Source organism: Hippocampus guttulatus, chromosome 13 (genome assembly GCF_054856545.1).
Source record: "Hippocampus guttulatus isolate MCC_2025c chromosome 13, RoL_Hgut_1.0, whole genome shotgun sequence".
Lineage (NCBI taxonomy): Eukaryota > Metazoa > Chordata > Actinopteri > Syngnathiformes > Syngnathidae > Hippocampus > Hippocampus guttulatus.
In genome coordinates, this window is record NC_141273.1 from 3,618,859 (window position 1) to 3,640,476 (window position 21,618).

At 42.0% G+C, this 21,618-nt stretch overlaps 1 protein-coding gene across 1 annotated transcript in view; it reads left to right on the forward strand.

The window, feature by feature from the left end:
- The window catches only part of sobpa (sine oculis binding protein homolog (Drosophila) a), a 48,696-nt gene that overhangs the window by 1,132 nt on the left and 25,946 nt on the right, over nt 1-21,618 (forward strand). The window contains exons 2-5 of the mRNA XM_086127628.1: nt 7,840-7,960; nt 12,236-12,445; nt 18,379-18,530; nt 19,362-19,385. Coding sequence (XP_085983754.1) covers nt 7,840-7,960; nt 12,236-12,445; nt 18,379-18,530; nt 19,362-19,385 — 507 coding nt within the window. The remainder of the gene's footprint in view (nt 1-7,839; nt 7,961-12,235; nt 12,446-18,378; nt 18,531-19,361; nt 19,386-21,618) is intronic.

Below are 21,618 nucleotides of genomic sequence, written 5' to 3' on the forward strand. Positions count from 1 at the left end.
AGATGTGCCTCTGTTGTCAGGTTTACGCACTCGACAAGAACACGTTGTCTTCCGTGTTGGGCCTACGAGATTTGATCCCCGAAACACGTTATTTCCATTAGTGGCTTATATTTGAACCCAGTGCGGTTAATTGAGGAGAAAGAAAGTGATCTCGGCATTTGACGACAGATGTTTCGTGTGTCGCTTTGTCTCCCACCTCGGCATTGTTTGCGCACATTTCGGCCAATCACGTTCAAAACGCTCCTCTGGGTAGAAATGTAGGCGATCACACTCAGGCTAATATGGAAATTGTGTGTTTGACTGAGTTGTTCTCAGCGAGACCTGAAACAACCCTTTTCGTGTTTGGACTCATCCAGAATTAAGACGCACCCGTGTGTCACAGCGTCCTTTCTGTCACTGTAAAATGGATCAATTCTTTTCAAATCTGATGTATGGATGCATTTTTTAATTCTAATGTCATGATCATTACCAGTATTTATGTACAATATTTAAGTTCGTGATAGCGCATTAACATCGTTTTGCTTTAACAAACCGTTTAATTCATATTTCCTTGCTAACCTTGTTTCTTTTACATCTGCTTATTCTTAGTGGAGTGTTAGACTTGAAGAACTTTCAGTGACATATTTTATGCCATAATTACCGCAATATACTGTAACATTTCTTTTAGTACCTGTAATTGAAATTAATATGCCACCAGTAAGACTCACTACACAAGTCAAAACATCATAGACACAGCTTTTAGGATAATGCAGAACAGATTTACACTACTGCAAAGCACATCCATAATCACTGTTAAATTAATACCTCCTTTATTTATTTATTTATTTATTTGGGGGGGGGGGGTATTTTGTTTGTAAGGACGTGATGTCAATCCCCTACTTCAAATAATGTGTCTTGTGCTGGGAGTAGGCCTCTTAGTGTTAAGTCTTGTGTGTGTGTGTGTGTGTGTGTGCGCGTGCGTTCTGTGAATTAGTCCCATTTTTATTATATAATTCTTATAAAGCAGATTTTCGTTACACAGGAAGACGTTAGGTTTGTTTGTTATAATCAGTGCCATTTGTAGCAACAGTATCATTCCATAATCCTTGCGCTCTAATCATTCAAATGAATAAACTTCAGCTTCAGTGTTTAATAAATTGAGCAAGTAATGCTTGGTCACTGTGTCATGGCCAATACCAGACAGTGCTGCTGTGATGACGTGGAGTGAAAACACACACTCTGGCATTGCTGTAAATACAAGACGTTGCATTCAATAAATGTGGTGAGGGTGTTAAAACACTTCTAGAAAAGACGCGTTCATGTGTAGCTCACTAAACCTAGAGCTTCCTGTTTTTTATTTATTTAAAAGGCACTAACAGGCCCACACATAAACACGAAAAAAAAAAGCTTCTTTTATTTTAAGCCTGCAGATGCAGAATTGATAACATTGTATGTACAGTAACTCATCCCATCCAAAACACAATTGCAAAAATTAGAACATTTTCTACTTTACAACGTATGTTTGTACATAATTTCCTCTCATCGTTTCATTTTTAATAAGTTAGTCCAAAGCTAGGGGGGGGGGGGGACATGCCCATACACAAATACACAATGTTCCCTTGTGAGCACTCCACTGGAAATCTTAACAGTCTGACAGTGTTTCCTTCTTCTGGCTGCAGCTTAATGTGTGCCATGGCCAAGTAAGCTCTGGTGAGTAATCACGGAGGAAGAAGGAACGGGCATGGAGGGGAGAGGAGAGGAAAGGGGAGAAAGGAATGTATGGAGCACGGGGCTGGCTAAGCTGTAAAAACTGTAACCTGAGCGTCTCCAGCGGATCACATATCAAGGAAAGGAGAGGGAAATGAAAGCAGAGAGGGAGAGGGTGGAGAACGTAGAGAAATGAAAAGTGGACGAGGCATCCGCAAAAAGGAAAGTTTGGATGTGGAATTGTGGAATTCTGCCATGGTGCTCTGTGTCCTGCTCTGGTTTCTATCCTCCGTCATCGTTCATGGAACCCATACTGGCTATATTGGTCTTTCAATAAAGTAAAGAGGCTTGAGGAGGACGCTGGATTTAGATGTTTAAAAAAAAAATTAAGTTCTCCTTAAAAAATGAATCTCCTCCGGAAAATATTTCAGATAAAAACCTTTGTACAGTTTGCTTCTATGCATAGCTGATGAACATTATTCCCGTTTTTTATTTTCCAAGACACTGAAACAACAACTTCAGGAGCTCTGTTTGTTCTCCGAGTATGAGAAGAATCCTGGACAGGCTTCAATGGAAAAATGCTTCACGTATGCTGACACTTGCAGAGTCGTTATGATTTGGCCTTATACAACAGCACAACAGTGTCAGAAGAAAACAATCAAGAAGTGATTGGAGCCTCGGCAAGGCAAGGCAAAGCAGCTTTTGAGCACATTTCATCCACAAAGCAACTCAATGTACTTCACATCGGCATTCAGTCTGGAAAGTCGATACTTTCAGCTGAAATTCCCAAGTTTGGATCTCCAGTCTCAATTTCTGTAGATTTTTTTTAATGTATAATTTTACAGCTCAGTATGATACGTTGGTTGGTTTATAAACAAACCCCATATATATATACAGTATATATATATATATATATATATATACACACATACAGTATATGCACAGTATACTCAAATTTATATCACACCGGTCATTCAATGTTCTCACACTTCAAAATCACATGCCAACCTCATGGTGGTGCTAGAGGAAAAGTGAGGGGATCACTTCAGTCTTCCATGACAGGGCTGAGGATACTGCTTGGCAACCTCAGCTCAGAGTAAGAAGTATCTCTGTTCAAATCTGGGCTTTTCGTCTTACTGTATGGAGTGTTCTTGCTGTGCCCTCCACAGTCCAAAAACTTGTCCACCCACCTGAAAATGTTTTCAAACAGTGTGGGGCAAATTCCTTTATTTTTGCTGGAGACCAAAAGGGTTTGGCAAGTTGAATACTGTATGAGACAAAAGAGCAACATTCCATCCTTAATTTCAAGGTATTTACATCTGGAGTTGATACACAGCTTTGAAAGGTAGCACCTGTTTTTTTGAACCCACCCATTTTTCACATGAGCAAAAGTTTTGGAACATTTGACTGACGGTTGTTTTTTGTTGCCCAGATGTGTCCTGTCACATTGAGTTTTCCAAGAAGAGGTAACTGAATATCTATACTCCCTTTCAAATTTGGCTTTTGGCTAGATTTACAGTCACAGGTGTAACCGCCCAGGAAACCAGAAAGCTGCCCAGGGGTGGAGAACAACATCGCGCTTATGAATCTGAGAGAAGAGGCAATCGGAACCATGTCACAAACATTGCCCATAGCCAGTGACGTGTGGTGAGGTTCACGGCTGGTGAGGCTCTCACTCCTCTTGGGTCAGATATAATAATATGAACCTAAAATAGTTGATGAACCATCCATCCATTTTCTAATCCGCTTCTCCTCACAAGGGTCACAGGCATGCTGGAGCCTATCCTAGCTGTCTTTGGCAGTAGGCAGGGTACATCCTGAAATGGTTATCAGCCAATCACTGGGAACACACAGAGGAAAAAACATTTGTGCTCACACTCACACCTAGGGACAATTTAGAGCAGGGGTGTCAAACTCATTTCACATGGTGGGCCACATACGGCCTCGGTAGATGTCAAGTGGGCCGGACCATTAAAATGATACCATACTTTGCTATAAATAACCACAACAATATGTCTTACCTTTGTTTTGGTATAAAGAAGCACAGGAACATTAGGAACATGTTGAAATTTAATGAACATATCTTTTACAAAACATTTCATGAAGCACCTTACATTTCCTTCGACAATTTTCTTTTATCATTCACATATATGCATTGCGGGCGGCCCGGTAGCCCAGTGGTTAGCACGTCGGCTTCACAGTGCAGAGGTACCGGGTTCGATTCCAGCTCCGGCCTCCCTGTGTGGAGTTTGCATGTTCTCCCCGGGCCTGCGTGGGTTTTCTCCGGGTGCTCCGGTTTCCTCCCACATTCCAAAAACATGCATGTCAGGCTGATTGGACGCTCTAAATTGTCCCTAGGTGTGAGTGTGGGCGTGGATGGTTGTTCGTCTCTGTGTGCCCTGCGATTGGCTGGCAACTGATTCAGGGTGTCCCCCGCCTACTGCCCGGAGATGGCTGGGATAGGCTCCAGCACCCCCCGCGACCCTAGTGAGGATCAAGCGGTTCGGAAAATGGATGGATGGATGGATATATGCATTGCAACTGATCCCACTGATTGTACAAACTTTAACAATTAATTGGTTTTGAAAAATATAGTAATGCACGTTAAGATTAAATGAGATTTATAAAGAAAAGAAGTTTTAAACCATTTACACGTGCATATAAAATCTAAATGTAATCCCTGCCTACACCTTACAAACTAAGGAGAGTGCTATTAAATGTGTAAATGTGAGAGTGCTATTGATAGCGTCTGCTGTCATGGGTCTGTCTCAGTGACGGACTGAGGCTGCTGTTGTCTTCTTCTCTGATCAAAACAGTGTCCCCTAGCGGATACTCAACGAATTGCACCTTATTAAAAATATTAATTCTGTGTCTTTTATGCATTTTTTTCCACTTTTAAATTATCCTGTGGGCCTGATTGAACCTCCTTGCGGGCCGGTTCCGGCCCGCGGGCCGTATGTTTGACACCGCTGATTTAGAGTGTTCCATTAGCCTGCCATGCATGTTTTTGGAATGTGGGAGGAAACCAGATTACCCAGAGAAAACCCACGTAGGCACAGGGAGAACACGCAAACCCCACACAGTGGAAGGCTGGAGCTGAAATCAAACTCTGTACCTCTTCACCATGAGGCGACTAGTTGATTAACCTATATTTTAATTTGTATTTGTTTTTAAAGCTTTTTATGATGCTTCAATCAATTACACACCTCGCTTCCTCTACACACTGCGGCGGTGGAAATTAGCACTGCCACCTGCCAGCAGCGGCACCATACTTTTTCGACCCCACCCTGACCCCCTCACCAGCATTTTCAGATGCTTTTCTGGCCGATCAGAAAGATTAAATGTGTTGCACATGTTCATGACAGGCTGTTTGAATGTCAGCATGTGCAGTAAATGTGTGATAAAACATGTGCAGTATATTGGAGAGCTAAAGAGAAACGGCAATGTCTCTTGTGTGAGAGCACACGCCAATAATTGCCTGCATCAATAAGTGGCGTGCGAAGCGCAGTAAATGTCTTTTTTCAATCTCCCCGAAATATTTTTTTGTCGACTTGTTCCAACTTGAAGCTCTCTCAGGGGGTTGTGGATGAATCCCCTCTCAAGTGGATCCCGGGGCCATCGCTCCTTTGGTCCCGACCAATGCATGCCCCTGGCCTCAATTCCTGCGTGCGTAGTCGCTTGGGGCACTTAGGGTTCAATGACTGTCACAGCCGCTTTTCCCTTCTCATGCATGTATTTGAACAGGAATTCATTATTACAATACAAATTCATTATTCGATTGAAAAAGATAATCAACGTAAAGCACAGAGTAGGGAATTAAAATGGAAAAATAATAAAAAAAACTATTTAATGCAGTCATTGTTCTTTTTTTTTTTTTACTCTTCACATGCAGGTCAGGCGACGAGGAGGCTCTGCCTCACCTGCTTGCTCTGACCACACATCCCTGATAAGTTGAGATATCAGCATAAACCTTGGTGACTATAGTTCACAGTTTTCAGACTTTAGGCGACGTTTCATTTCCTATAACACATGTTTAGACTGTCATGGTGCGGCAAGTGTGGAGGGACGTATTCAATTCATGTCGACAACTAAAGAATCGTTTGAACCCGTTTCATAGAAGAAGCCACAAATTTGGATATGGCCATTGTATTCGCCATTAACTGGCAACAATTATTTGTAAACTTGAGTTAGAATGACATCGTACAATCAAAAGCAATGGTTCAGTATTCATTCAGTGGATTCTTACTTGATGACACATCCCTCAAGGACCAAGTGAACGAGTTATCTTCACAAATAGCTTCATCTTGCCACATTCAAAACAGCTGTGGCATCAACGTACTCATGAAGTCGTCAACTGTAAATTTTGTCTGTGATAATACTTGCCAAAGGGCGCCATTCAAGACTATTGACTAGGAGTACTACACGAATTTGCAAATATATGGAGCAGAGTAAGAGCTGTCTGTAGGGTATTCATAATTGGGCCCCGACATGCATTTCATATGCCCCTCTGAAGGCTGGGCTCTGGTGACGGGTCTGATGTGGAGGACACGACATGGCCAGTTGCCCCGCCTTCCCGACTGGACATGTACACCCCTTTGTCCTTTGCGTTACCGGTACACAGCAATTATGACAATTGATCCACTTGTTGCACTGAGGGTTCAAATAAACAATGGCATCACTCTGTTTGGCGTGGAGAATGTAATCCTGCGAAATAATCCCCATTTTTGTAAATGTACCTATAGACTGAGGACATGTTTTTTTTCCTGTAACTGTAACTAAATACAGTTACATTTTTTTGTGTATTCTGAATATGAAACACCAGTTACATGCCTGGATATTATTTTATGTTGATTATAAAGTGTATTCATTTCTGTGAAAACACTGATGCTAATGATTTCTCACAATAATAGGAACAGATCAAGATCAACGTGCAACACTTAATTTTCATGAACACAGTACTGCCAGTACTGTAGTCATGTTTTCAAACGATCGGTTCTACAACATTCCAGAAATCAGGATGCCTCATCACTGGACTACCATCACATATCAACGATGATTACTGTATATACCCTGTATACTATACTAAACCCGTCGGTGGCTGCTTAGTGCCTAGCTACTTCCTCTGTAGCTGTCCAGAGCCCAAGTTTGTGCTTCTGCTTTGATGAGATGCCAACCAGGATTAGATTCCACTCGTTATAATCCTCCCACTTTCTCCAAGTTGTGGGTTGACACAAGGGACAGGGTGTTGGGAGACACCGAAAGAAAAGGATGTTTTCCTTTTTTCTCTTCGCTGCTTTGTTTTACATCTAATGTGACTGCTACTCTATTATTCAATGGAAAGCATTTGATGCTGTGGTTGTGTCTGACAGTGTGCATTTTGACACTCACTCAGAAACTTTGCGCTCAATACTGATCAATGGCAACTCTGCATAAGTATAAGGCGGATACCTCATCAGATTGTTTTTCTCTTGCCCCACTGCAATATCACAATACTTGGGCATCTTTTTGGACTTTTATAAAGCAGATAGGGACTTGACGTCAAAAGGGAAGTGATGCATTTTGGGTTTAAAACTGCCTGGAAAAACATAGCTTTTTTGGGGGGGGGGACACTTTCACATTATGTGATCATGAAGGTATTCACATTTGAAAAGCTATTTCGTATTGCAAATAGCACACTATTGAGAAGGGTAAACTAATACGTCGCTGAATGTTCATGAATGGGATTCTCCAACATCATCTTACCGTGACTTGGACTGTGGCTTACCTTCATGTCACATCCACCCATTGGCCAAGCCACCGTTGTGGTATTTGAAACCACAAAACAGATCAATAGGCACCATCAGTGGTTATTAACAATGCTCTGACCCAGAATTGAAAAGCTTTGCATTTAATAACAGTTTAAATTTAGCACAGCGCACTATAGATAAAATACACACTGAGATGCAGGGAAGCCCAAATAAAGAGAAAATACACTTACTTTGTCACATGCTTGTAAAACTTCCTAATTATAAAAATAACAATAAAATTGCAATTTGTTTTTATTATATATATTTTTTATTGTTGTAATTTCTGACTTGATGCTTTATATTTTGTCACACACCCCACACATTGACAAATACTGATCCTGCTTATCATCCTTTTGTTTGTTTGCAGAGTTTTGCAGAGAACACCATGAACGAACTGCTGGGGTGGTATGGCTACGACAAGGTGGAGCTGAGAGATTCGGACAACTTGGATATAGGCGAAACGCCACAGCACATCTCTGTCCTTAAAGGTGCAAGACACTAACACCGATGAGAGATGCACATTATAATAATAATAATAATAGATTTTATTTATAAGCGCCTTTCAAGACACCCAAGGACACTTAACAATAACAAAAAACACAAAATAATACGGGTTGAGCAGCGGCAGCCAAAACGCGCCAGCGTTCACTCAACCTAAAAGTCAGAAACAAGGGAGGGACAGGGGGAGAAAAAAAACCCCACGCTCGAACTACCCTCATTTGAGGATAATTTCAGTGAGGCAAAAAACTCCTGCACAAGCATATGACAGTTACAACAGGTCACAAGACATAAACAATGAAGACGGTGAAACAAGGGAATGTATGAGGGAGGGGGTGATGGTGGGGGACTAGCTTCCGTGCGTACTTTCATCAGGGGAAGGTCGAGATAGCAGATGTTGTTTTGGTTTTGAAGGTATTAATTACAGTTGTACCTTTGTCTTTAGAGTTAAAATGGTATCTCTAGTGGTTTGCAGGTCTTTGGAGGGAATCGTTCTTTCCAGGATCTTCTCAAAGTCTGTGTGGCAGGACAGACACAGCAGCATACGGCGGCCGTGGTATCTTGCTTCCTAATGACATTGAAATGTACTGTGAGTTACAGTGGCGGACAAGTCCTACATTTGGTATCCCTGGGCCGACTTAATCCAAATATTTATACCACTACCATCATGTTGCAGTTACAGGAACCATCAATGCGCAATAAAAATGCAGTATAATAGCATGCAACAGTGCCATAACCTGAAGCGGTTTAGAATCAATATTTAGCTAATAAGGTGACAAAAAAAAAAACCCAACCAATGCAAACAAAGTACATCATACTCACCAGCAATGCTGATTATTAAATGTTTGGTATTATTCTGTGCAGATTGCTATAATTGTGTTTTGTTAGTTGAAGTTGGCCATTACGGTTGTTGCTCTGACGAACCAATCCAAGGACCTTAAAATACCAACGTCATCAAGGGCCAGTGAGGAGGCCCGCTGAGTCAAATTTGAAATCCGATTGAACTCAACTCATGTCACAAAGAAGCAGCTGTTTGGCAAATACTCGTGAACAATTCTTTAACTCATTCACTCCCAAAGACGTTTTTAAACGTCTTTTCAGACTTGGTCTAGAATTGGCTGGTACTGAATGAGTTAAACAGGAGGATGCGTCAAACTGATTTTTGCCACTTCCAATTGAAGTTTCCTGCCAAAACTAAAAAAGATAATAAACACATCAAAAAGATAATAACACATTGTGTATTTTAGCAAACCGCATAGCTTTGCCCTATGCTCCATTCACACCAAAGGTGAAGCGATGCTTTGCCTCGCTTTATTCACGTGAGTTTGATTAGGGCCGGGGGTCGGCAACACGCGGCTCCAGAGCCGCATGCGGTTCTTTAGCGACATCTAGTGGCTCCCCGGAGCTTTATAAAAAATGTTTGAAAATGGAAAAAGATTTTGATAGTAGGCTAATAGAGCTCAAATACATATACATATACAGATACATGTTGCAGCTCCGAAAAAGGAGAACTGTGGTGTTGGTTTTTTAAAACGTACACTTTATTTATGCTTTTAACAGTCTCGACAAACACAGACAGTCTGTGCCCGACTCCGTGCCTTCTCTCTTCTCCTTCGGCTCAAGAGGCGTTCAAAGACAGCCTCAGAAAAATGGAAATTAATGATCACTTCACTGACACTAAGAAAAGCGAAAATAATGCACCAAAACAAAAAAAAATCAAGTGAGGAAATTACAAAATAAATTCTATGGGGGCGTTTGTGAACACACAACAAAGGAATGAATAACATAAACAATTCTGCTACAGTCCAGTCTGCTACATACATACAGCATGTGTTTCCTTCATTGTAAGTTTTATAGAAGGCTTTTATTTTTTTGTGGCTCCAGACATATTTGTTTTTGGGTTTTTTTTGTCCTATATGGCTCTTTCAACATTTTGGGTTGCTGACCCCTGGATTAGGGGATACAGTGTTCACAAACATACCTGCTTCATTCGTGCCACGCCACAACAGAGAAGAGGAGGCACTCCTCCGTTTCCTCTGACTCTGAAAAAACCCAAAACCAAAGCATGAGCATCGCTAGTTAATCAGGTGGCCGGTGTTCTAAAACATTGGCTAATGTTAAACGATATTGCCATCATGGTTGACAATTCAAAAGCTGTAAATATGCAAATGCACTTACCAGCTACACTAACGTATTCGCTTTCCATTCTCCAAGCCTGATCCTTTTTGGCTCCGTCCGAGTACTGGAAGCTGTCTTGTGCAACTCCCGGTGCCTGAAGACTGCAATGATTATTTTGATCAGTTGCTTGATCATTGTTTCTCTGTGCTACCTGCACAGGATGCCAAGTGCATGTGCTGTGTGTGTGTGTGTGTGTGTGTGCTGTGTGGGTAAGACTTAATCAGTAGATTCTTTATGGCGGTCGCAACGCGTTGTGTGTTTCCCTGCTCCAATTTACCTACCTGCACAAATGTACTCGCCACCCATTTCCGCCCCTTAAGAATGTCAGGTATGGATTCGCATCTTTCTATGTGAATTGCTTTGACTTTCATGTGTAAGTGCGTGGCAAGAATTGAACAATTTGCTTTCGGTCTGACCGTATAGCATTAGGAAAGTCCATTTGGTTAATGCTAACAAACAATGAAAAATGCAACATACTGACAAAGCAATAACATATGTGTCACGGCGTTGACCTTTTAAGCAACTGCTATTTGAACATAAATGGCGGTGCAACACATGTAGACAGAAAATATGACAATACCCCCAAGCACACAGTAGTGCCATGAGATATGTGTGTAACCCAACATTAATTTTTGGGGAGATACGAGCTGTTATTCAATTGATGTTTTTTGCTTTGGCCGGCAAGTTTAAACTTGAAATATGAAAGCTCTATGGTGGTAGTGAACTCAACTCAACAAGAGTAGCACTTTGGCAAATGGTGAACAGTTCTTCAAAAAAGAGGCTTCAAGCTGTTTAATGACACTCCAAAGGCCTTATTTTCATGCCCAGCGCAATTCTAACACCAAATGCACTATAAATATTAACTGCACGCATGGTTGAAATTTTCTTTCTTTTGGTATTTGTGTAGAACCGGTAGAAAGGGGCATTTGCGTCTTTTTGGGAGTGAATACAGCTGACATACTTCTTTGCCAATGAAAAAAGTTCCACTCATTACCTTTAAAGTCAACACTAAAGGTGCACATTGTCTTCGACATTGCGAAATGAGAAATCATTTTTAAGGAATTGCAATCAGACCTCCATTGGTAGATGATACACTGCAAATCTGCTGGTGTTAAACCGAGGGTAAACAGGGGTTTCCCCAAACATACTTGGAGTCATAGATTAATTTCACCCACATTTTCATCAAAGCACCATCACACAACAAATTCCGCTTTGTGAACAGGAAGTGTTTAAATTCAATCAATGCACAAATAAACTGCTATCTACATGGATTAGAGTAATTCAGGATTCAGTCAGTCTACAGGAAAGCTTTGTGGATGTGCGCTTCCAATAACAAGCCGATGTGGGCAGGTAGTGACGTGCCCCCAGCTTGCAATACGGGGATCCACATAGCTTGCTCATCCTCCCCCAGTTAATCAGATAATTCTCATCTGTGGGCAGTGACATGTTTATTTCATGTCCAACTGTGTTTTTTTTCCTTTTATTGGAAACACTTGCATTAATTGGTCCAAACAGTATTTATTTGTTTTCACTTCTTGGACATGTAACTCAATGTTAATCTCAGAGAATCTCTCTGGCCTTTTTGCCATGCTTTTCGATTCCCGAAAGAGATTCCTACTGTATATGGTCAATAGGAGACATTTCTCAATGCATTTGAAGCTACAGGTCCGCAAGCGTGTCAGTCTAGAACAGGCGGGGTTTATCAACACACATTGCCTATTGGTGTGCGTATGACAGGGCATTTTAGAAATACAGATTTTATTTGTTCTCATTCACACTATAAATTTCAGTTGTATGAGCAAATTTAGAACCTCTTCTACCCACTCTTTGAAGCCACAGGTTCTTGTGGTTGAACTAGGCCCAAAATGCATAGTACAATATAGCACAGTTTTTTTTTAAAGAAAATACCTGCTCTTTATTTTATTTATAAGTTACTTTCAAGGCCAACGTTCACTGCCAGAAAAATGCACGATTCTGACATGCACGAACACAAAGTTGCCCCATAATTCACATTTTAAGATCCTTAGCTCTGCTATGATGGATGGACTTGCAGTGAGTTCAAGAGCATCCTTCTATTCCCCTCACAGCAAACTTGTTGCCAAAAATTCAGACTTCAAGACGGAGCAACGATGTGTCTCCGGATTTAGCCAACAGCTCTCAGTGTCTGCCAAACTCCAGAAACGGAGTCTCAGAACACCCCACCGCGCCCTCCACCTCGACAACCAGCACCAAGGAACATGGCAGCCAGCCCGTCACTGTCCCAGTGTTACCCCCGCCACTGATCAAGCCACCAAAAGGTAGGCGCAGCTTTTAAGAGCACTTTGGTTTGCACAAACATATACAGTATGTGTGTGTGTGTGTGTGTGTGTGTATATATATATATACACACACACATATATATATATATATATGGGCGGCCCGGTAGTCCAGTGGTTAGCACGTCGGCTTCACAGTGCGATTCCAGCTCCGGCCTCCCTGTGTGGAGTTTGCATGTTCTCCCTGGGCCTGCGTGGGTTTTCTCCGGGTGCTCCGGTTTCCTCCCACATTCCAGAAACATGCATGGCAGGCTGATTGGACGCTCTAAATTGTCCCTAGGTGTGAGTGTGGGCGTGGATGGTTGTTCGTCTCTGTGTGCCCTGCGATTGGCTGGCAACTGATTCAGGGTGTCCCCCGCCTACTGCCTGGAGACGGCTGGGATAGGCTCCAGCACCCCCCGCGACCCTAGTGAGGATCAAGCGGTTCGGAAAATGGATGGATGGATGGATATATATATGTATAAGTAAGAAAAAGATATGTTGCACATTTTATATATAAGTAAGAAAAAGATATGTTACACGTTTAACGCATAAAATTAATTAAACTTTTGTGACCTCATCCCTGATGGCGGTCCATCTTTTGGAATATTGGCAAAAAAAGCTCTAAAAAGCCAATGCGATGAAGGAAAAACAGATCCAGTTATTCCTTAATAAAAATGATGGTTGAGTTTATAGTTATACACCTTCAGCGCAGTCCAACCTCTGAGGTTCCACTGTCGTCTATCGCAAGCTGGAGGCAATAAAAAGAGTGAATTCAAACATTCAAACTTCCCCTGTTTTCAGTGCAGACAGCGGGGACAGGTGTCTAATGAACTAGCTACCTGCTGTACACCTTGTTTTTCTCCACCTGCTCCAAGTGTCAATATTGCCCCATAAACTCTCCAAGGAAATGTCCGCACTCTCCGACCAGACAGCGGCATCATTATCTCTTGCGTCTGTTGTTGCACAGGAGGTTGTTACGCCCTGTGGAAGGTACGAGCCGAGCCGCCTTGGCATCGCTGAAGAGGAGTCCCCACTGGCTCTGCCTTGGCAGAGCAGAAACAGATGGTGCAGTGGCACTTAAAGCCCAGTATTCGGCCAACAACCCCTTCGAACCGCTCTCCCCTCAACCCCCACGCATACGCTGAATTATTCATGTACCTTGCAAAATCTGACAAAGACTCTTTTGATGTGCAGGTTCTTATACATATATCAGGATTGTCTGAATAATTGTAAGAGTATAACTCCCCAACTCACGCAGATCTGTTTGAGATGGCCTTCTTTTACAAGATGCCAGGCAGATGTAGAACATTGCAAAACAATCCACCGCAAGTTGTTTTTTCATGGGGAAAAAAAGACAACGTATTGGATTGTGAATCCACGTTTACCCTCGCTCCCGTTCATTACACTGTAGCCCATTCATTTATTCCAAGCAATTTACTTACACAGTCAGTCGTGCTTTTTATTCTCAGCGGTGGGCATGAATCCAGAAATAGAACACATATAAAAGAAGGATAAAGGCTCTTAGATTTAGATGTCAAACTGAGAAGAAATATCAGTTATGCACTCGGTGTCCATTGTCCTATCTTAAGAACCCGGAGAGTGATTTTTAAAAAAAATTGCGAGTTAGTCTTTAAATTCAAATGGGGTGATCCTACAGGTGCATTAATCCCAACAAGAGGTGAAAAACCAGGCCATCATGTGATGAGGGGGTTAGCTGGGGCAAGAGACTAATGGCTGTGCTTTTTTTTTCTTCACACCCGCATAGTCATAATGTGAAAACCGGGAGACACAGAGAGACTCTCAGAGGATCTTTCTTCACTTACCATAACAGTGTCAGCACTAAAAGCCTGCAGCTCATCACTGGTCACAGAGCCACAGCTTCAAACCAAAGAGCCTTTTCGGGGTCACTGAGGGTCTCTTCAAATTATTTGTTGTCCACATTAACCGCATGGAGCATTGTGGCTACATACATTTTAATGAGAGCATAAAACATTTGGAAGAATTAAAGATATTTGTATTTTCACTGGCTGCTTCATTAGGTATACTTGGACATTCTAATGCATGCATGAAATAAGCTGTTTGGCATCGTAGGTTGTTCGTTCAAATTAATATTTCGTGCCTCATAAAAACACAGTGCATAGCAAAACTGAGAATCAAAGATTTTTATGATTTTCTAATCCACGTAGATGGTCCCTAAAAGCTTCATGGGGCTGGACACGTGTGTCAATGTGGACCTTATGTCAGCTATGTGTGGGAAGTAGGCGTTGAAAGCAAATGGTCAGTTCTGCACAAGATGCTACACATGTTAGCCCGACTGGGCTAGTACAAATTTTGTAAGTAAATATGATGAAATCAACACAATCTTGATTGAAAGAAAAAACAACAACAATGTGCACGACGAACAGTCACCCATCCTCGCAGTTCTCCGCTGTTCGGTACAATCAAGTTTGGTGCTACTTATGCCACACCAGCTAGTTAGCAAAAAAAACGTACAAAACTACATGTGGTATAGAATCACTTCTATCTTTTCACAGAAATCTATCTGGAACCCCGTTAAAGCGGAGCGCATTCAACTTTAAACAGCAAAATCGCAGGCAATTTAATAAGTGTCAGGAGCGAAAATTCTATTCACGGCTGTGAAAGGACCGGAACCAGAAATGAATTACTGTGGGTTATGGCGTACATTAGGTGTGGCCCTTAAGGTTTAAAGTATATTAAAATAATATATAGAATGGTGATAATGTCAGTAATCTTCAGTCTTTTTGTTGTTGTTGTGTTATTTATTTATTTATTTAACAAAATACAGTTCAGAGTTTTCATTTTAACTTTTGACATCTGCACAATAAATCATGTCAATCTTGCATTACAGTAGATCTCATGTTGGGCGGTACGGTGTTTGGATGGTTAGCAAGTCTGCCTCACCGTGCAGAGATCGTGGGTTCGATTCCCGGCTGCGGCCATCCTGTGTGGAGTTGCTGTTTGTTGAATATGAATTAATAATGTCGTGCCTGTGTGCAAAGAATGCAATGCCGCAAAGGTGTGGTTGCAACAGAATGAAAATGTGGGAGGCTTGTATTTCACATGTTATATATGACCTCACAGTGCAGAGGTACCTGGTTCAATTCCAGCTCTGGCCTCCCTGTGTGGGGTTTGCATGTTCTCCCTGTGTCTACGTGGGTTTTCTCCAGGTACTCCGGTTTCCTCCCACATTCCAAAAACATGCATGGAAGGCTGATTGAACACACTGTAAATTGTCCCTAGGTGTGAGTGTGAGCACGAATGGTTGTGTGTCTGTCTATATGTGCCCTGCGATTGGCTGGCAAACGGTTCAGGGTGTCCCCCGCCTACTGCGCGAAGACGGCCGGCATAGGCTTCAGCACACCCTGCGACCTTGTGAGGATAAGCGGATCGGAAAATGGATGGATGGATAGATTTATGAGGTCGATTTGGACTTGGAAAAAATAATGATGTGTTCAATAATAAAGTATTCAGTGTGCGGGGATGAATATGCATGCACTCTTAAAACTGGATGCTACCTCGCCTCATGCCTGAGGGTAAGGGATGGAAGAGGGTGTGTGTGCGGGGTGGGTTGGGACCTTGATGATGCAGAAAGCAACTTTCCTAATCTGCTGGTGGTTTTAGGGGGGGGCTATTATTCTCTATGATCTTTTGAGCAGCCTTTACCTTCCATTGAAGAGCCTTCCTTTCTGTGGCCGTGCAGCAGCTGAGCCACACCATGGTGCTGGTGCTCAGGACGCTCTCCACCGCACATCTGTAGAAGCTTATCCATTATCCCAAATGCATAGACAAATGCATTCGATGGGCATAGAGGCAATTTCAACATGTCAGAATGAAAGGGCATCTCAACCACACTCAGGAAGAAGACGGGCATCTTTGTTGCAACCAGTCTCTTCACATGAAGTGAGCAACTGCTGCCTGCCTATTTTTACCTCTGTCGAGTCTAAGTGTAAGGTTGAGATCACATATCATTGTCATTAGTAAGTTAATAAATTGACGGAATTATGCAAAGTGATGATGGATAGACATGTCATAGGGGGATGATGTATGAGGTCAGGAAGGTCACAACACATTTGTACTTAAGTGTGGATTGAAGAAGCGTAGCCAGGACATTCATATAGACCCCACAAAATAAAGTATAATTAAGTTTGATTGACTTACTGTACATTGGTGGCAGAAAACCACCGAGTTGCATTAAAAAAAAATCCCTTTGTGCACACTCAAGCACCTTTTACAGGACTCAAGTGGAGCAGTATTTCCCAGAACAGTGCGATTTTTCAATGACACAAATAATGCTGCATATGCATATTATCGAGCCTTCCAGTGAGATCAGTGGTCTCCAACCGCCGGGCGACGGCCCATTTAGTACCAAGCCGCACTGAGACAGATCCTCCTCACACAAACAAATAAATAAATAAACAAATAAAGAATCGGGGGGGGGGGGTGGGGGGTGGGGGTTGTGGAAAAAAATGCAGTTTAAAAAAAATTTGAAAAAAGCAGTAAACAGAAACTAATAGTAACAATGACCAAATGTGCCGCTAAACGCATAGCTGATGGGCAGAATAAACTTCCGAAGATTAAAATTGACAAGAGAAGTTCCTTCCCATTGCTTGTGTGGCGGCATCTCCAGAGCGACATGCAGGAAGCCGTTCTGTAGGTCGTGCTGCCAAAAACAAGGGAATCGTTTGAACAAGTATCACTTCATCGCTTGCAGTGAAGTGGAAAGCATGAAAACGCGAGCAGAGTTTGCACATCCTGCCCATATAAACATTAGCACTTTAGCCGTTAATAACTAACCAGTGGCAGGCCGACGAAAGCTCCAAGCAATCGTGACATCTGTTGACCTATTCGTGTCAGTCACGGCTCAACCGAAAACAGATGCGCCGTGATTGGTCATGACCTAATTACCGAAAAACTGCGACGTCATTTTCAGTCAACAGCAACTCGCAAATTTGCCGTGCCTTGAAATGGATGAAAATGGGTTGATTTTGCTGTGTCATGATTTGGTTTGGGACCAACAGGTGGCACTGTAGGGCTCCCCCTGCAGCTGCACACCTGTTGGTCGTTAGGTAATTCGTTCTTTAAAAGGACTCCCAGCCCTGTTGCTGTTTGCTACTGTCATGCTTGTTGTTGCTGTTCCTTTGCTGCTGCCAAGATCTGGTAGTGTTTTCAGTCATGGTTTTTGTTTGTTACTTTGGACTTTGTTTTGGATTTAGTTTTCTGTTTTAAATACAATTCGTCAATTTCACCCTCCTCCCTCTTGCCTGCTTTTTGGGGTCCACCACCACCTCGCAAACGTGACATGCTGCTTACCTCATATTCCACAAACACTATATTACTCAGAATGCTGTTTTTAGACTAATTAAGGCACATACAATAAATTATTGTAAAAAAAACATTTTTGGGTTGACTTCCCCTTTAAGCAAATCTGGCATGGCTGGATCTGTGCCTCCCACCACACTTCTACCTGGAGTGAGTAAGCACATCACATACTGTAGTCATATCAATTCTACGCTGATGTCAGTCAAACCCACACAATATAAATGTTTTCCTTTATCAGATAAAGTTTATCTGCACATTTATCCAGATCCGTCCTTGCCCCTTGCATGACCCCTCTACTAAATTTTGTGGGAACCTTTTTTTGTGCAATCCTCAGAACTGCACCTGACCTACGAGTTACCGTTTTACTATGTGTACTCTGAAAGCAACTGCTGTGAAAGACGTACAAGCAAAAATAAGTAATTAATTAATTAAATAAAGAAACACCAATGTAGGGATGGACAAAAACATTTTCAGGGGACTGCAATATTGTTTTTTTTTTAACCTGAGGATTAATGTCGGCCATACCCATTTATTTTGCTTCCCCACTGACTGTATCCGTAATGAACCATCACAACTGCATGTTTTTCCAACAGATGAAGATGCAACCAGCGTACAGATCATATGCGCCTGGTGCCAGAAAATCGGTGTCAAACGCTACTCTCTGAGCATGGGGAGTGAGCTGAAGAGTTTCTGCAGCGAGAAGTGCTTTGCCGCCTGCCGCAGAGCCTATTTCAAGAGGAACAAGGTAAAAAAAATCCCAACGAAATGATCCAAAAGACAATGGCATGATATTTCTTTGCAGTTCTTTTTAGGGTGACTAATATTCAGTGTGCAGACCTGATTTGAAAATGAGACACTGTTGTGAGAATACTTTACATTTTACGTGCAAAAAAAAAAAAAGGAATAAAATCCAGATTGAAAATTGTTCGAGCTCATCGTATTGGTCATGAACGGCTATGTGAAAGCACTATTAGGGGATTTGAAATGGTCACTTGTGTAGCCACATTTTGTTTAAGTGATGAAAGGAATGTTAGCGTCCTTTGCAAGTCTGTATATGCAATACAAACACAATTTATGTCTCAAAGCCTGTCTTCAAATGTTTTTCTTTTTAAATCGTGTTTTTCCTAATCTCTGAGTTAATTGCCGAAATGGAAGACTCCTCACATGTTTTCCTATTTACGTGCAATTGTGTCAGTTGTGCACGCAAACTTTTTCATGTTCTGGTGCCTTTTTGGAAAAAGGAGCGATGTAATATCTGCTTGAAAAGCAGCGTTCCGACTTTCTGAATTGGGCACCTGCTCTGTTAACTGTCAGCCAGCTGCATACATTTTAAAAATACATCTCTTGTTGACGTAAGATGGTTATGTTTTTGCCAGGTTTGCCTGAATACAGAATCCATAATGCATTTCACCTGAGAGCATTTCGGGAATAAATAAAATCCCGATTCTTTGACTACAAAACATCCGCAGGCGATGCTGTTGGTTCTGGATACCATTAATCAGTTTTGATGTTGAGCTTTCCTCATTCCACCAGCATTTGGTTAAACAATCTCCTCTCTGTCTTGTACGAACTAAAGCTGGGATATTTAAGGAGTTACACTGTGAGTATGCGTTGTCCTGTTTTTTATTTACTTGCTTGTCTGTCCTCAAGTCCGTTATTCATCCTACACGATCACTTCCTCCGCACCCCACCAGCACAGCAAGCAGCATTTGCGATAGCAAATTGTTCCCCTTTTTTTTTTTTTTTTAATTTCCACTGTTGTTCATTGTCTGAATTTCATCATTGACTTGACGATTTGATCCCTCTCACTTTATCATTGCACTTTCCGTGACTGTCTTGACAAAGCCAATGTTTGATTTTGACATTCTGAAGTCTTAAACTTCAAGTTTCAAGCAAGTCCCAAGTTCAGGGCTTTCCAAACTGTGTTTGGTTTTCTGTTTGCCGCAGGGCAGCGTGCAAGCACGCAAGCAAGCGTGCTCACATTTGGAAGGGCTTGCATAGCAGCCTCTGGTGCTGTATGGCAAGCCATTTGAGCATTTACTACTTGGAAATCATTCTGCCTCCTCCGTCTCCTATTGGATGCGTCATATGACGTCACCGTGACGCCGCTCTCCAATTACATACAGTACAGTGTATTTACAATTTGAGGGCGCACGCCCACCTTATGCGTTGCGCCAGGATGCGACATGGTTTTCCGTCCTCACGCACAGTCGCAAACCTTGCATGTTATTATTATTATTTTTTAATCCAAATGTAATCATTCTTTCTGGATCCCTCTGAGCAGTGGTTCTTAACCTAGGTTCGATCGAACCCTACGGGTTCGGTGAATCGGTCTCAGGGGTTCGACGGAGCCTCTGCTACCAAGATGTCAATTAGTTATGTCACACCCGCTTGGCCATCGCTGGCTGCAGATTCAGATTCAGATTCAGGAAACTTTATTCATCCCCATGGGGTAATTTGGATTTAACAGCGCTAGGGAAGGAGGGGGAAAAAAACCCATGCTTGAACTATCCTGATCGCAGATGATCACATTACATTGCATCCAATTAGTGCTGCGCGAAATTTAGTTCGCTCAGTAGTCACCGTGTGACTGTCGTGATAGTACGTCATACAATTTAAAAATCCTGTACTTATGCCATGTAATTTTATGTACTACTTTTCAGTTTTTAATAAATGTTTTTTTAATGTCTTGAATTTGTAAAAAAAAACAAAAAAAAACCTTATTTTTATTTTTCACTAATGAGGAGTTCGGTGAATGTGCAAATGAACTGGTTGGGATAGGTACCTCTAACAAGGTTAAGAACCACTGCCTCTGAGCCCTGACTGGGCTTGCAGCATTTACAGTGTGCATGACCCACAAAAACAAACAAACAAACAAACAAAGTTAGAAAAATTAAAAACAAAAACAAAATTAAAATCAAGTCTTTCATAAGTTTTAGCCAAGCAAGTTGCAGGTCCTAAAATTGGTATGTCACCTCATAATTGATGCTGGCCACTCTTTTCAAATGTTGTGCCAAGATTTATGCGGGGTGGGCAGATTCTAAACACCCATGTCTTACACACTCAAGATGAGTTCAATCAACAAAACATGGCTTTTATGTAGCTGCTGGCTTCCCTAAAACGACACTAGGTAACAGCTAATTTCATAATATGATACAACACATCTCTATTTATATAGCACTCTCACAGCAGCGGCTGGAACAAAAATCGTATGCGTCCCGATATATATTTTTGACACTGATTTCAATAATGTCTTGACTTTTTTTTAACAATACATCAGGTTTTTCAGATATTTTCTTCTTATTTTACCTATAAAATCTTGGGCAATCCGGATTTTGTTGTAATTTCTAGCTATGACGTTGCAAAAAAAAAAAAAATCCACCTGTTGCTGAACCAAACCCATAATTCACAAATAATACCAAATATATTATGTTATCCATCCATCCATCCATTTTCCGAACCGCTTGATCCTCACTAGGGTCGCGGGGGGTGCTGGAGCCTATCCCAGCTGTCTTCGGGCAGTAGGCGGGGGACACCCTGAATCGGTTGCCAGCCAATCGCAGGGCACACAGAGACAAACAACCATCCACGCTCACATTCACACCTAGGGACAATTTTAGCGCGTTCAATCAGCTTGCCATGCATGTTTTTGGAATGTGGGAGGAAACCGGAGTACCCGGAGAAAACCCACGCAGGCCCGGGGAGAACACGCAAACTCCACACAGGGAGGCCGGAGCTGGAATTGAACCCGGTAACTCTGCACTGTGAAGTCGACATGCTAACCACTGGACTACCGGGCCGCCCATATTATGTTATGTATTATATTATTGTTG